This window comes from Myiozetetes cayanensis, unplaced genomic scaffold (assembly GCF_022539395.1).
Source record: "Myiozetetes cayanensis isolate MyiCay16 unplaced genomic scaffold, myiCay2020 scf6-25, whole genome shotgun sequence".
Classification (NCBI taxonomy): domain Eukaryota; kingdom Metazoa; phylum Chordata; class Aves; order Passeriformes; family Tyrannidae; genus Myiozetetes; species Myiozetetes cayanensis.
The window spans coordinates 9,936,562-9,950,564 of record NW_026087853.1 but is presented as its reverse complement, the minus strand read 5'-3'; the positions used below and the strand labels follow the sequence as shown (position 1 = coordinate 9,950,564).

The following is a 14,003-nucleotide window of genomic DNA, read 5'->3' as shown; positions in this document are numbered from 1 at the left end:
TCATTGCACAAATTCCAAAGATACGTAATTTAAATCATATACTTTAATTTCTAACATCTCTTTGACTTAACTATTCAGTAATGGGATAGTAGTCTGGATTAAGTTGATTGTAGTAGTTCATTGACACTGCTCTAGGAAATGACAGCAGTAACAAGACATATTTACTAAGTTTCAAAGCAGATAAGTTTATAAATGGTTCTTTCCTTATTGATGGGTGAGTTATGTAATGTTTCTAGCTACTTAAATAAATTATATGTGTAAAATGAAAGCTTATATCCTTGGAAATACCCGATATTCATTATTGCCTTATATAAAGAACACAGAAGCCCTTGTATATTGTCTGAACTGCAATTGTCATGTTGATGTTTGGACCTGTCTTTCAGAGGTACTCACTTCATTTGGAAAAGTGTAATATGAGCGATCAGAATTTTAGTCTGATTTCCTACGCATGCAAGGCAATTTCTGAGTTCCTTCCCTGTTGTAAAGTTACTCTTCTTTTCATACATTTCAGTCAGTTCCTTTCAGAGAAACAGGGTGAGCAGTTTGCCTCTGGAATTCAAATCAATTTGATATAAAAAGCCTCATTTCCATTTGAAAACCACTAAAGCAGCTATAAGATTTTGATTTACATTAGTTCACTGAATCATTCATTCTTCCTCACTCTTCATCAGTGTTGAGATGATTTCTTCTTTGATTAACTTCAGATAGATGTTAGAACTGCTCTTTCACAGAGGATTTTCAGATACCTTTTTGGACTTCAGTCTTAATTACTTTCCATTGCTAGTCTGAACTAACTAGCAGCATGTTTAAATGCAGTAAATGCACACCAATGGGATTTTATAAATAATAATGCTTTCCTTAAGGCTCTATGCTCTTGTATCTTGTATATTTTGTTCCGGTTCAACACTTTTCCTGTGTTGTTTGCTAAAATGTAATCTTTCTTATCTTTGTTTTCAGTACAAATTTTATATATTACATCTGTGTTATAAAAATTGCTACATGTCCTTCACTAAAAGAAACCTAATGGTCTGAAGAGAATTATTTTAAAAGCTTAGGAAAGGTTGCAAAATACAGCTTAGTACATGCATGGTACTGAGCTGCTCAGGTGTGTTTTTTGGTGTTTTTTTGTTGTTTGGTTTTTTTTTTGGTTTTTTTTTTTTTGGTAATTTTCTGTTGGTTTTCTGCTAGGAACATAATTTCTGCCCTATTAAATCAGAAATGTTGTCTGGCTAATTGTTACGGGTCTGATGACAGCTAGTTATGACATTCCTCAGAGGAATGTACCAGCATAGTTTTAACAAACAGTGCTGGAAAAATTCTCCAGGAAATTTTGTTTCGAAGGTTAGTTTGGGTATCCCTTGTCCTAATATATTTCATTTTCTGGAGTGATTTTTTTAATCTTTATGATCTGAACAACATCCGAATAGAAGCAAACACGGAAATCCTATTAATCAGGAAACATAATTTTTGTTATTGGCGTAGAATTCCTGATGTAAGGATAGAAAACATATCCTGAAATCTTATCCTGCAGTTTTACACCATCAGACATCTTACCCTTGTCATGTGTATTTAATGAAAATTCTTATGTATAAGAATATCTAAGATGTGGCAAGCAAAAAACAATGGGCTGATAGGAATCTCATGAAGTTCAGCAAGGACAAATACAAAGTCCTGCATCTGGAATGGAGTAATCCTGTGCAACAGAAGAGGCTAGTGCTAAACTGGCTAGAAAGCAGCTTTGCAGAAAAATATCTGGGAGTTGTAGATGCTGAATATGAATCAGCAGAGTTCCCTTGCAGCAAAGAACGTCAACTTCATTCCAGGCCAAGTTAGGGAGTATTTACCTGGAACGCAGAGGAAACGATGCCAAGGCTCTTCTCAGAGATGTGCAATGAAAGGAAAAGAGGCAAAGGACAAATACAGAAACATGGAAACTTGTTGCCTCAACTCAAGGGTCATCAAACACTACACCAGGCTGTTTAAAGAAGCTGTGCACTTCAGTGGACAGACCCATAAGTAGCCTGCTGCAGCTGGACCTAATTTGAGTACAGATTTGAACTAGATGAGTCCAACCTGCATGATATGATGAAGAAGAACAGGGAGAGAGAAGAGTTCAAGTTGATGACTTACAATGAGTTCTCTTGTCCTGGTTGGGTTGAAAATAGATGTTGTGCAAGCCTTTTTTTAAGCTCGATTTTTGTAGATTGCCCTTTATTATCTGCAATGGTCCTAACACCAGGATGTCAAGCTAAGACTCTCCACAAATATGGTTTTTCTTCATATGGTTGTGCACATTCAGAGTTATGGGTCTAATCCAAAATATTCATAAAATCTTTAAGGAACTCAAGGTTATTCATGAGTCTTTCACACGAGTGGTTCTGTGGTTGCACTTTGCATGAGGCAAGTTGAGTACTGCAATATGGAGCTTTGTAAATATTGGTAGATCCAAAATCTGCAGATGTGCTGCCTGGTACTAGTTAATATTTTTTTTATTGTTCTATTTTATACACATTATTTCTTTATAAAAATAAAGCCTTTTGAATGGTTTCACAAATGTGATAATAATGCAGCAATCTCAGACTCCCTAGTTTTGTTCATCTCTAATAACACCACACACACTTACAGTCATTTTCTACTACTGATAGTCCAGACACTTTGTTATTTACAGAGTAGTAAATAGTTATATTCAGAGAGTACTGAAAAAAATTGCTTTTAAAACAATTCTAGGTCAAGTACATTTGACATCTACCTTCTGTTACATCCAGATGTAATGGAGATGCTCTACCAACTTTAGAAGGGTAATTGTATTTTTAAAATTTATTTATAACTATTTTATTTTTGGAATATATGTTTTATTCATCAGTGGATTTTTCATTAGTCACAAATGAATTGGTATAATAGCATAGGCAGAACATTGGCTGGGTTGTTACTATTTGCATATTGTAGATACTTTTCATTTCTTTAATATTATGACAGAGAGAATGTTCCAAGAAATTTTGGCACATTTCCTATGTTACCAAATGCTGCAGTTGTATTTTAGTTCATGGACTGAGCTTGATTTCAACTATCATTTCCACAGAGTTAAAATGGGAGAGAGAGTTTCTTAATGGAACATTTTGTACCTCCAAGAGGGTGGTTCTAATTTCATCTTCTATGTATTTTTTTCTATTCTAATTTGGTAGTCCTATAGATATAACATTATTATTGTTAATGTAATTGTATTTGTTCACGTAGGAGTTTTAGTTCTCATACCTAAACATCTTAGGAGAGCTCTGACTTTCTTCTGTTCCTCCCATTCTCTCCCAATACTATTTAGATAGTATGTTTTAAAATGCAGTAAGGTTTTATGTGATACCTTAGAAAAAAGCCCAGTTGATTGATATTTTTCTGTTTGCTTGTTTTATTTTTTTTTTCTTTTGAGTGCATGGAGACACACTTGATATGAGGTCCAAGGTTTCCCCCAAGATTCAGCAGTTTTGTGGAATATGTTGAATATAGTTTAGATGTCACTCTCCAGCTAGGAAGTAACAGCATTTTGCTTTTTATACTTATTGATGTAAAGGCTTTGCAAAAAGAAGAGAGAAAACGATTTATTTTGGGGGCATTTTAAAAATTAAAAGATAAAATGAATTATTATTTCAAGCATCTTTGCATGCTGTGAACTTGTGAATATGTAGGGGAAAAATTAGGAAAAACGTGTAGTTAATATAACTTTGGTTCTTGAAAAAATAATAAGGCCATTTATGAGCACACCAAGATACTAAATGGAGATGTAACAGCCAACACTGATTTGTTAGGAACAAATTATATCTGATCAAACTAATGTTTTTTATTACTATTGTGCATGAGAGAGATTGTCACTGTAATGAAATTTTTTTTATATTGTCTTATGTCTTTTTGTAAACACAGTAGGGAAATCTGTTCTGTTTAGCAAGATTGTTCTTGTGTCCTTGTAAATCTCACACTTCACTTTTTTTCACCAGATAGAGTAAGGAAGTAAATGATTTTTGGTTATGCAGGGAGGTATGTGAAGCTGAGGACCACTAAACACAGTTACAGAAGCATCCTGTGCTGGTAACTGTGCTGATGTTCTGTGAAAAATTCACAATGTTAAATAGCCTTTAAAACATCTGATTTCATAGTTGAGCACTTTCACAGTAGGCTGCTACATAAAGAAGCAGAAACATGCATTCAGCGTATATTTAAGGTATTTTTCCATCCTGTGTATGTGAGCGGTGAGCCTGTAATGCATGAAGAATTGAATTAAAGCCTTTAAAGACTGTAAAACACACTGCAAAAATATAATATATATTGTTACTGAAATTGTGAAAATTAAAGATTGAGAGGAAAATTTACTTTTTGCTTTGGAATAACAGACTCTCATACAAGAAAATGATATGTGGTATGGATTTTCCTTCAGTTAGCCAAAGAGGTTTTCAGAAGATGTAATTTTCTAGACTATGAGTTGGTTGAATCTTTGTAATGCTGCCTATAGGAACTAAAATGTGATAAATATATACACAATAAGGGTATATACAACCTTGCTGAATTACACCTTTTGTATTCTGTTGTGGATAAGGGAGTCTTCTGCTCAAAGGCTATCTTTTGCAGTATGTAAAATAAGGCCCACCAAAGTTGAATGTTTAATGTTAATAAACTGAATAATTGTAAAAAAAAAAAAAAGTAACTGTAAATAATGATTTTCAGAAAGCTGGAGGAGGATCTCTAGCAAGTGCTGAAGCTGGATTTCCTAGCTGTGGGGATAGTTCCTTCATAGCAGGGAAAGCAGCAAATTCTGCTCATAGTACTATAACACACTAAATAAAATTTCTACAGAAAAAGGCTAGGAGTTGAACTTATTCTTTTAAATTACTGAATTGAATGAGCTAATTTGCTCCATCTCATCTTCTGCATTGATCTGTTCCATCTCTCAGATGGACATTTTTCCTAAATTTCTGAAGTTCTGGAAGTGTATCGTGCATAAATTTTAAATCTGGCAATAGGAGGGTTTTCCTTTCTGTAACATTGTGATCCTCCCCTTTTGAGTATGTTTGCTGCTGCTCAGCTTCATTTACATTCTAGTCTTGCTTCTTTTCTGTGACATGGCAATAAAATGAAAATAATGTATACATCTAATAATGCCAAACTCTTTAGAACACTGTACTCAGTTTCCAAAAAGAGATATTTGATTAAATTTCACTTTTGGGGAGTGAGAGGACAAGAGAGTGAGTTGTATTTCAAAGTATTAATTGGAGAGCCTGACTTTGTAAGATTAATGGTTAATATCTGCATTAAGTGGTAAGGTAGCAGCTTAAAATAGGAAAAAGAAGGAGATAAAGAGTGTAGGAGTGAGTAAGATTCTAATAGTTTTCATTTATTTTATTTATTATTACACTGTAATGTAGAATTCATAACACTGGGGTTGTTATGTTTTAATTATATTAGTGACTATCGCTTAGAGCTTTAGGATAAATAACAGCCTCTAAAAGACAAGAAAAGGGCAAATACAGTGCCCATTTCTCTTTTAAACAGGGGGAGACAGAGTAGGGAATTGGAGCATTTTAGTTTCTGGAGAAAATATCAGGCGAATGATTGAATTATTTGGAAACAGCTGGAGATAAAATTGAGTAATTAATAACAAATGATGTTAAATCAGTCTTTCTGTGGAAAAGGTAACATCTTGTAGTTAGTAGATGAAATGCATCTTGAATTTAATGCACATCTTTTTGGTTGACTTCCTTGTGTCTTAGGCTGGAGAACATGAGTACACATTATAGAAAAAGCAGTTTTCAGAAGTCTTGTGTAGGTAAAAACAAAGTAAAGGCAGTGTTTGTCAAAAGGTTTAATGGTGAGTTCTACTGGATCACTTATCTGTATGTCTAATGCCGTTTGGACAACACACTTTGTGGGGAACAGTGATCATTTTTTATTAAATAATCATTTATTAAGTTGTGTGACAGGATTAGTACAGGTAGGCTGCATTTATGCTAATTTCTGGCTGTAGTCCCATTGAAAACTTGTTGATTATACTCCTGGAGTTTTTATTAAGCTGGGAACAAGCAGGAACCAAATTCCTTTGGGAGCAAAATGCTGTTAAACTGACTAGTGAGCCTCCGTGGGGAAATTCAGTATTTTCTTAAGTGCTGTGGGTGAGAGTGGCTTTTCTAAAGCCCTCTCAAATGACACCTGATAGTGTTGTACATGAGAGCAATATCTTGTTGTTTCTATAACTGATGATTTTAATACTTTCTTCTTTCCCCTTGGCGTCTTTTTCTCCCCCTGTAGCTGTTGGGGAACTGAAAACTCCCATGGAGAGAGATGGTCACTGTTAGATATGACTTGTTGAGAGAACCTCTGCTGCCCTTATATCGCGAGGGGGGGTTGTCCCCGCAAAAGACCCTAGGGCACACTTTGTATAGGAGACAGCCACACAGAGTGACCCACAAAATGGTGTTTATTAAAACAAGATGTCAGTTTATATACAGGGGAGCATAGAAGAGCCTGGAACAAAGGAGGGATTCTTGCTAGGAAAATCAAATCCTAAGGGTCAGTGATAAGGGAAAATGGAGGGATTGGCCGCAGGGAATATGTCCAGCCATCTAGGGAGAGTTAGGAGTTACGGAGGAAGGGAAGGAGGGGTCTGGGGTACAAACAGGGGAGTTGTACAGAAGTTTGTGAGGCTGCTTCCTGTAGCTGGGTCTCTAGGCAACCCCTTGCAGTTGCAGTTGTTCTTCCTCTGAGGCTTCCTTGCAGCCTTTCTGCATCTCTCTCCATTCTCTGTAGGATTCCGTCGGTCCACCTCCGACATCCTTATGACTTTTTTTTTCTCATTTTGGAGAAGAAACTTATGGACTAAATTAAGTGTTTCACTTAGTAGTGACAAAGCGGCCCTTGAGACCTTGCATGGGCAATCAGTGGAGAATCATTTTTAAAAGGGCAAAAATCCCCTGCAAATACCAATATTCACGTACAATGACACTCATGTCTTCCTTACGCTCCCTACAGTCTATTTTCCTTCCCCTGCTAGCTTGGTGAGTGCATGGGATGAAGTAAAATCTTTTTCTTCTTATCTTTAAACTGAATAAATAAATCATTTGATAAGTTTTAGCCTCTTGAGTGTGTAAAATGAGTTCTGCAGATGGAGAAAATGGAACTGGTGATGAAATAAAATGAATTGGCCCCAGATCATGAAATAAGCATAAAAAATCTATATGAATGATTTTCAGTATTGTACACCTCAGAGTAAGTATTTACATCTGTCAGTAATGTTTTTAGCTGAAAGTATTTTCTCTGGAAAAGTTCTATAAAATAACCTAGCTGAATTCTGCTGCCTTCAAAAGTGTCAACAATCCAATTGATACCAACCACAGGATCCTGTGGAGATCAGTGAACACAATTAAATGTTGGGAGCAGTGTATCCATGGGAACAGCCTTCATATGATGGTATGCAAATTATTTCCTACTTTCATGATGAAGTTTCACTCCTACCTTCACAGAAAGACAAGTAAACAACTCAGGAGTTGTAATATAGATTGAGATGTGCTATTTCTGTACAGACAATGTTTTTTCTAGTTATTTTTGTCTCACTGAAACGAAGACTCTGGCATCTCTGTAAGGAAACATTCAGCCATTGGATTTGTAGATTTATTCCTGCCTATTGACTGGACTGGAACCTTGGTGGAACTCCTCTCCTTAGTGTGGGAAACCACTCGTTCTCTCCTTTTGGTAGGAAGCAGTCAGTGGTGCAGAGGCCTATAAGCAAGAGCAGTCTCATGTGAGTAGTACTCATAGAGTAGCCCCAGCTTGAAATGTGTGATATAAGCATGTTCACCTTTGACAACCTTGATATTTTTCAAACTAAGTTGCATATTTAATTTTCTGCTCAAATTTTGATCTTCACTTTTCACTTTATTTTAGGGAAGCAGGTATTTAGCAGCAAAACAGAATTTAGGATCAGTGCTCTCAAGTTCCACCCTACAGAGTCAAATATTTTCCTTTGTGGAGGGTTCAGCCCAGAAGTTAAAGCTTGGGATATAAGGACTTCTAAGGTAAAGAAAATATTTTTTTTTTTCTATTTTAGAATGTTTCCTAGGCTATGTATGCTGTGTTTTACTGAGCTGCTAGATGTACTGTAATGTTTACTCTGAAGTATTTTGTATTTGTCATTGACTGTGTTCCTGTTTGTTGATGTGAACCTCTGTAATGTTTTTTTAGTGCTAAGAGGAACATTGTACACAAAAATCCTATTTTTTTCTGTCTGTAAATATAAGAAACATCTATTTGAATTAAACAAAGCCAATAGCTCACTTCAGGATTGTGAAAGGCAGTTGTGTTCTAGGAAGCAGTAAAGGTAACTTGCTCTTCGAGCTGTTGCGTGTGGGTCAGGATGTGTTTTTCTGTACCTTGTGCGTAGAAGCCTGGAGTACTTTTTACATTCATGAAGGGCCACAGAGCTGTGCATAGCCTCTGCTCTTACTTTATTATGAACTGTGAAGAACAATGTGCTCCCAGCTGCCTTTCAGAGCTCAGGTAAGAGCAGAGCTATACTCTACCAGGGGGAAGCCTAAGGTAAATTGACATCCTCGTGCATGGAACAGTTCAAAGAGAAGCAGTGACCGTAAAGTGAGTAGTTCTTTGTTTTCCTTTGAATTTCTATGTGGGTGGAACCTACTCATTGTAGTTAGCCATCTGTTTGCTCTTGAGGATGGCAGAAGGGATCTGAAAACGATGATAAGATAGCGTATCAATAGTGCTTTCCCTTGGCACCAGACAAGGTATCAAACAGTATTTTATTCCAAATAATGAAGACAATAAATGTGTTTGTCTCCTAAAGCAGCTCTTTCCTTTCAGGTTTTAAATTCTGATGGTGCCTCAGCTCAACCACAACCAAAGTGTCAATTGATATGTCTGGCAAACCTAATTGTAATTCACACCTGCATAAATATAGATTCATAAAACAGGTGATCAGGCATTGGAACGGCCTGCCCAGAGAGGTGGTGGATTCACCATCCCTGGAAGTTTTAAAAAAGAGATTGGACATGGCCCTTAGTGCCATGATATAGTAATTAGAGTTGGATCAGGGGTTGGACTTGATGATCTTGGAGGTCTTTTCCAACCCAATCTATTCTATGATTCTATGATTCTATGATTTCCTTGTGGACAGGAGCAGATATGGAACAGCATGTGCTTTTTAACCTGGGCAGAGGCTGCAAAGCAGCACACACATCCCAGGCTGTGATTGCAAAATATTGTCACCCACCTTAGCCTGATGTTCTGCTGAGGGTGCCTGCTACAGAAATATATGCGTCTCTGTGATGCAAGACGGGAGTTGGCTGATTGACAAAGGGTGATTTGACTGTATTGGAAAGGTTTGTTGGTGAAACTGTTCCTGAAAACTGGCAGTAGAGAGGAAACACATGTCCTTCACCAATGAACAGTGTAGCTGGAATGGGGAGAAGACAAGTAAAGAGGTGTAGACATAGTTTACCTGAGGCATTATACCAGTGAGGAGCAGACTAATGCGTTGAGATGGAGGTTCAGTAGCAGATGGATGTGCAATTTGTGAGGTTCTGACCTTTGTAAAAGGCACTTTAACGCAGCAAAGGAGCAAGCCCATCCTGATAAACTAGACTTTAGTAGCCTTCCTGTTCATACCTTCTATAGTTCTGACTACCAGTAGCCTGGTTTGAGACGATGTTTTGATACAGTAACTTTTATGTAAACTACATATCTGTCAAAATTGCAGAGGAAAACTGCAGTTTTCAGTATACTACCACTTCACAGGTTCTAGAAACAATAGCTATGCTTAGGATCACCTTTGTGTGGATTGCAGGGGATGACATAAACTGTGTGTGTCAGTATGCAAAGCCAGTAGTGAACACTTTAGGTGAAAACATCTGTGATTCATTTCCAAAAGTCAAACAAAACCAGTAAAAATCATTTATATCTCTGTAGAAGGGGAACCTGAATACTTAGCATTTTATTAATTTAATTATACATTAAGTCTAAAACATCTCTCATGTTTTTTACTAATTAGGAGATGTATTATCTTTATGTTATTTAAACAGTATTTTATTGTATCTTTGTGCTTTACTGCCCAACTGCATCTTTTTTTGACCCCTTGCTTGAGGGCCTGGATGTGATGTCTTTTTCAAATGGGTAGAGTGGTGTATTTGTGTTTTCATGGGCCGTTCCCTTTCCACTTTTAATACCTTTGCCAAGGGAAAGGGTACTCATGACTCGTGACTGTTACATTATGAATGTTTCTCTTTGAGTGACAGTACTGCTGTTATGTGCAGTATGTCACAGCACTGCATGCTGTGGCATCCCTCGATCCCATCTTACGGTGTGATTTCTCAAAAGGTAGTGTGTGCCATGGCCAGGATGGTATATACAGCAGAAAGGAGACTAACAGAATAATGTGGTTTTATCTCTATGACTAACCATAGTCTTCATCTTTGCAACGCTGAAGATCCAGCTCTCCTTGAAGAGCTGTTGATCCCAGGGAATTGCACATAGCATTTGTACCTGCAGGACACCCCAGCGTTTAGAAATATTATGTGTAACTGTATTTCTGGGAGCTGATGCTAATGAAGAGACAAGGGAAACATCCTACTGTTATTACAACCAAATAATTTACTTTCTGAGACAATAAAGAAGTGAATGAATATGTATTCTGACAGGTAAAATAGGAAAAGTTTTAGACCAGGTAAAACAGAAATCCCAGCATGTTTCTTTTGTATAGATCCTGTACTGGGCTGTCTCTGGAAGTTTTTAGAAGTTGTAACCTACTTTGTTCATTACGAAACAATTATATTCTTGTAGAACTTCACCACTTGAAAACTAGCCAATTAGGTAGTGCATGAGGAATATTAATTTTAATAACCAGCAGTGTCTAATCACCTTAGAAACTGGAAGGCCTGGTAACAGATATTGATCCTTTTTTTAGATTTTTTATATGTTTGCTCATTTGAAAACCATAAATTTTTATGCACTGTGATTGTCTAAAGCAGCAGTGTGGTTCACTGTCTTACTCTGAAACATTTCTAAAAGGGGGAGAGAGCTTCTATTATCCTTTTATTATTTTTTTATCCTGCCATCTAAGGTAGTTGATGCTCAGTGATAGGCTGTTAGACACTTAGATTTGTATTGGTCTTAAAATGTAAAGAACTCTGCGTGTGTGTACTGAGTGGATGTGGAAGGTCACAGATGAGTGGAGAAAGGGGGTAAAATATCAAACTTCGATTTGATTTTTTATGGCTGCTTGATGCAGAGTGGTGAGTATCACCTATACATCACTTCTGCAAAATAATGTAGTTACATTTCAAACTCTCAGCCATGGAACCCTGTGTTGGTTAGGCATGAATTATCAGCATCATCGGTGTGCTACATCTGCTTCTCCCTAGTGTGGGGATTTCAATGAGTTTTTCAGGTGTTCCTGCTTTCAGCTTATATTGTTATCTTTATTCACATATCTTTTCCGTCTTACACTGTTATAGCCATATTAGGACTAGATAGTGTCCTGACCAATATTTTGAAATTTATCCTATCCCAGCAAGTGCAATTTGCTCTTAACTGAAATAGATGTCTGAGGCTTCTTGCCACTTTGTTTCAATTTTGATGCAAACATCCTTTATATCTTTCAAGTGCTTTCATCCTAATTCATTACAAGATTTTCCTGTTTTGCCTGTTCTTTCAAGTGTGTTATCCTGTCATTCAGCTTGGAATGATGTGTCGGTGAGCTAATGATTCTTTTTGTTCCCATCATCATACTCCTGATAGCCTTTTCAGGCTTTGCAGCATATTTTATCAATAGAGTGAGTGCCGTAAATCAGGAGTCTGAATCTTGCACATTGCACATTGAAACCTCAATTTCAGCATTGGCTGATAATTCAGTTTCAGGGGTCATTCTTTAGGATGTACTCCTGTGTTTTAGCAAGTCTTAAAATTAACTGTGAGGCAAAAGGATAATTGTATATCAAGAAATAAGTGGATTTTTCGTGGAAATTCAGAGCAGAACATTAAGCATCACAGAGGTAGAATGAGTGAAAATATTGTCCAATTACACATATATGCAGTAGTTTAAATGGGCTTCTTTCTGCCGTTGTGCCACAATGGTGCTTTCTGCTTATGGAAAATGACATAGAATAGCAGATAGTGGTATTTTTCAAAATTAGTACTTCTGACCAGGGCCATAAATTTATGAGCATAAATTGCTGATATTTATTCATGACTTGAATGTGGTACAAAAATTGGATTTCCAAGTCCCAGAGAAAATGTATCAAGGTAGGTTTGAGGCAGCCTTTCAGCTACTAAAACGTCGAGAAATTTTAGGACAGCTAATAGCATGCCTGCTTTACACAATGCAAACCTTGGTGACTTGTGTAAATTAATCTTTTCAGTTCAGCTTGACAGTTCAGTCCTGGTATAAGGGGAGTGAGCGAGTGGCTGCATGCTACTTAGTTGCTGGCTGGGTTTAAACCACCACAGGAATGTACATTAGGCTATTAATCAGAGAGGCAGATATAAAAGAAAAAGGAAGAATATTGAAAGAAACTTATTGCCATCCCTGTTCTGTTGAGCAAATAGGCAAAGTGGTTTCAAATGTAGCATTGGGTATTAAGCAAGACAAAGAATGAAAGAACAATAAGGGAGTTTAAATCTTTAAGATAAAGCTAAGCAATATGCTTCAGAGAAACGAATGGATGGAACAGCTTGTTAACTGCTCAGTGAAATGTAAAGTATATGGGCATCTCACAATTACAGAGACAAGTAATCAAAGCCTGAAGAAAAAGAAGAATAAAAGAGGTGGATGAATAGCCTGTAGAGATTTATTATAGTGGTATTTTTGTTTGTGTTAAACCCAGTTTTGTCTCTCTGGTGAAGAGATTATTCTGGAGATCTCATATTGCTGTATAACAGATTGATTGAATTTATGAAACATTTCGAGAATGTTTGTAGAGACTTTATGAAAAGACCAGAAAACTTAGAAGTGAGCTGCTATGTTTAAAAAAAAACAATCTGCAGTGTTGACCAAGGAGAGAGCATCATATTGAAAAGCCCCCACAGGATCTTTGGACCTCGGAGCTGAACCTAGATAAGTCCTGTAAAATGCCCTGTAAAAAGAAATGTGCAATAACCCTGAGACCTTAAAGTAGTTATGTATTTTAGAAATATTTCCTTTCTCTGAGCTGTGGAAGAATTTCTTAAGATGTTCAGCACAAGCCAGCACAGTAACCCTTCATTTTGGCTGATCTACATTAGCTTTTCAGACAGGATACAATATATATTCCAGCCACTTATTCTACCTGAAATTTTAATACGCCTTGAAATACCAAAGAGAACAAAGGGTTGAGACTTGTATCCTTTAGCTCAGCAATAAGGACCTTATTGTGTTCACTAAAGGAAATATGACTACAGATATTTTTTTTTCTTTTTAATTTAGATTTCTAAGCTTACATAGATGTACTATCAGAGCAAGACTACAACTGTAGCTGTCTTATAGTGATAATACTTTTAAAGGAGATAAAGTTCCTTATATCATGAGTGAATAGTCAAACTGAATTGAAACAACTTATTTACATGTGTCAGCAAGGCTTGTATAGTGTAGAGCAAGGACGCTCTTAGCTTTGCTGAAAGGACATACAGCACTCAAGGCTTGCATCTGAATGTTCTCATTTAAATTTTCTAAATGTATCCATATAATTATTTTTTGAGTTTTGCATATTTTACCTTTTATTTACATTCTACTTTGATAAAACTCTTTAACATTTTGTAAGCATTCAAGAACTGGTTCTTTATCACGTGCATACAGAAATGCAGGGGACTTTAAAAGTATGGAGATCACTAACATCACTAACATCTTTTCTGGATTCTATTAAAAACAGAGGAATAATTTACTCAAATGATGGATGTACTCTGTTTCTGATCTTGTCTGTTGATGCTCATGTGTTCTGTGTCACAAACCACTGAGGTCTGTTGGAGCTTTGGCAAGAGTTATTCTG

General features: G+C 36.5%; 1 protein-coding gene across 2 annotated transcripts in view; it reads left to right on the top strand.

Annotated features, from left to right (window-relative positions):
* WDR25 (WD repeat domain 25) overlaps positions 1-14,003 on the top strand; it is a 63,936-nt gene that overhangs the window by 36,200 nt on the left and 13,733 nt on the right. For both annotated transcript variants that reach the window (XM_050336083.1, XM_050336082.1), the window contains exon 4: positions 7,918-8,048. In XM_050336083.1, coding sequence (XP_050192040.1) covers positions 7,918-8,048 — 131 coding nt within the window. The remainder of the gene's footprint in view (positions 1-7,917; positions 8,049-14,003) is intronic.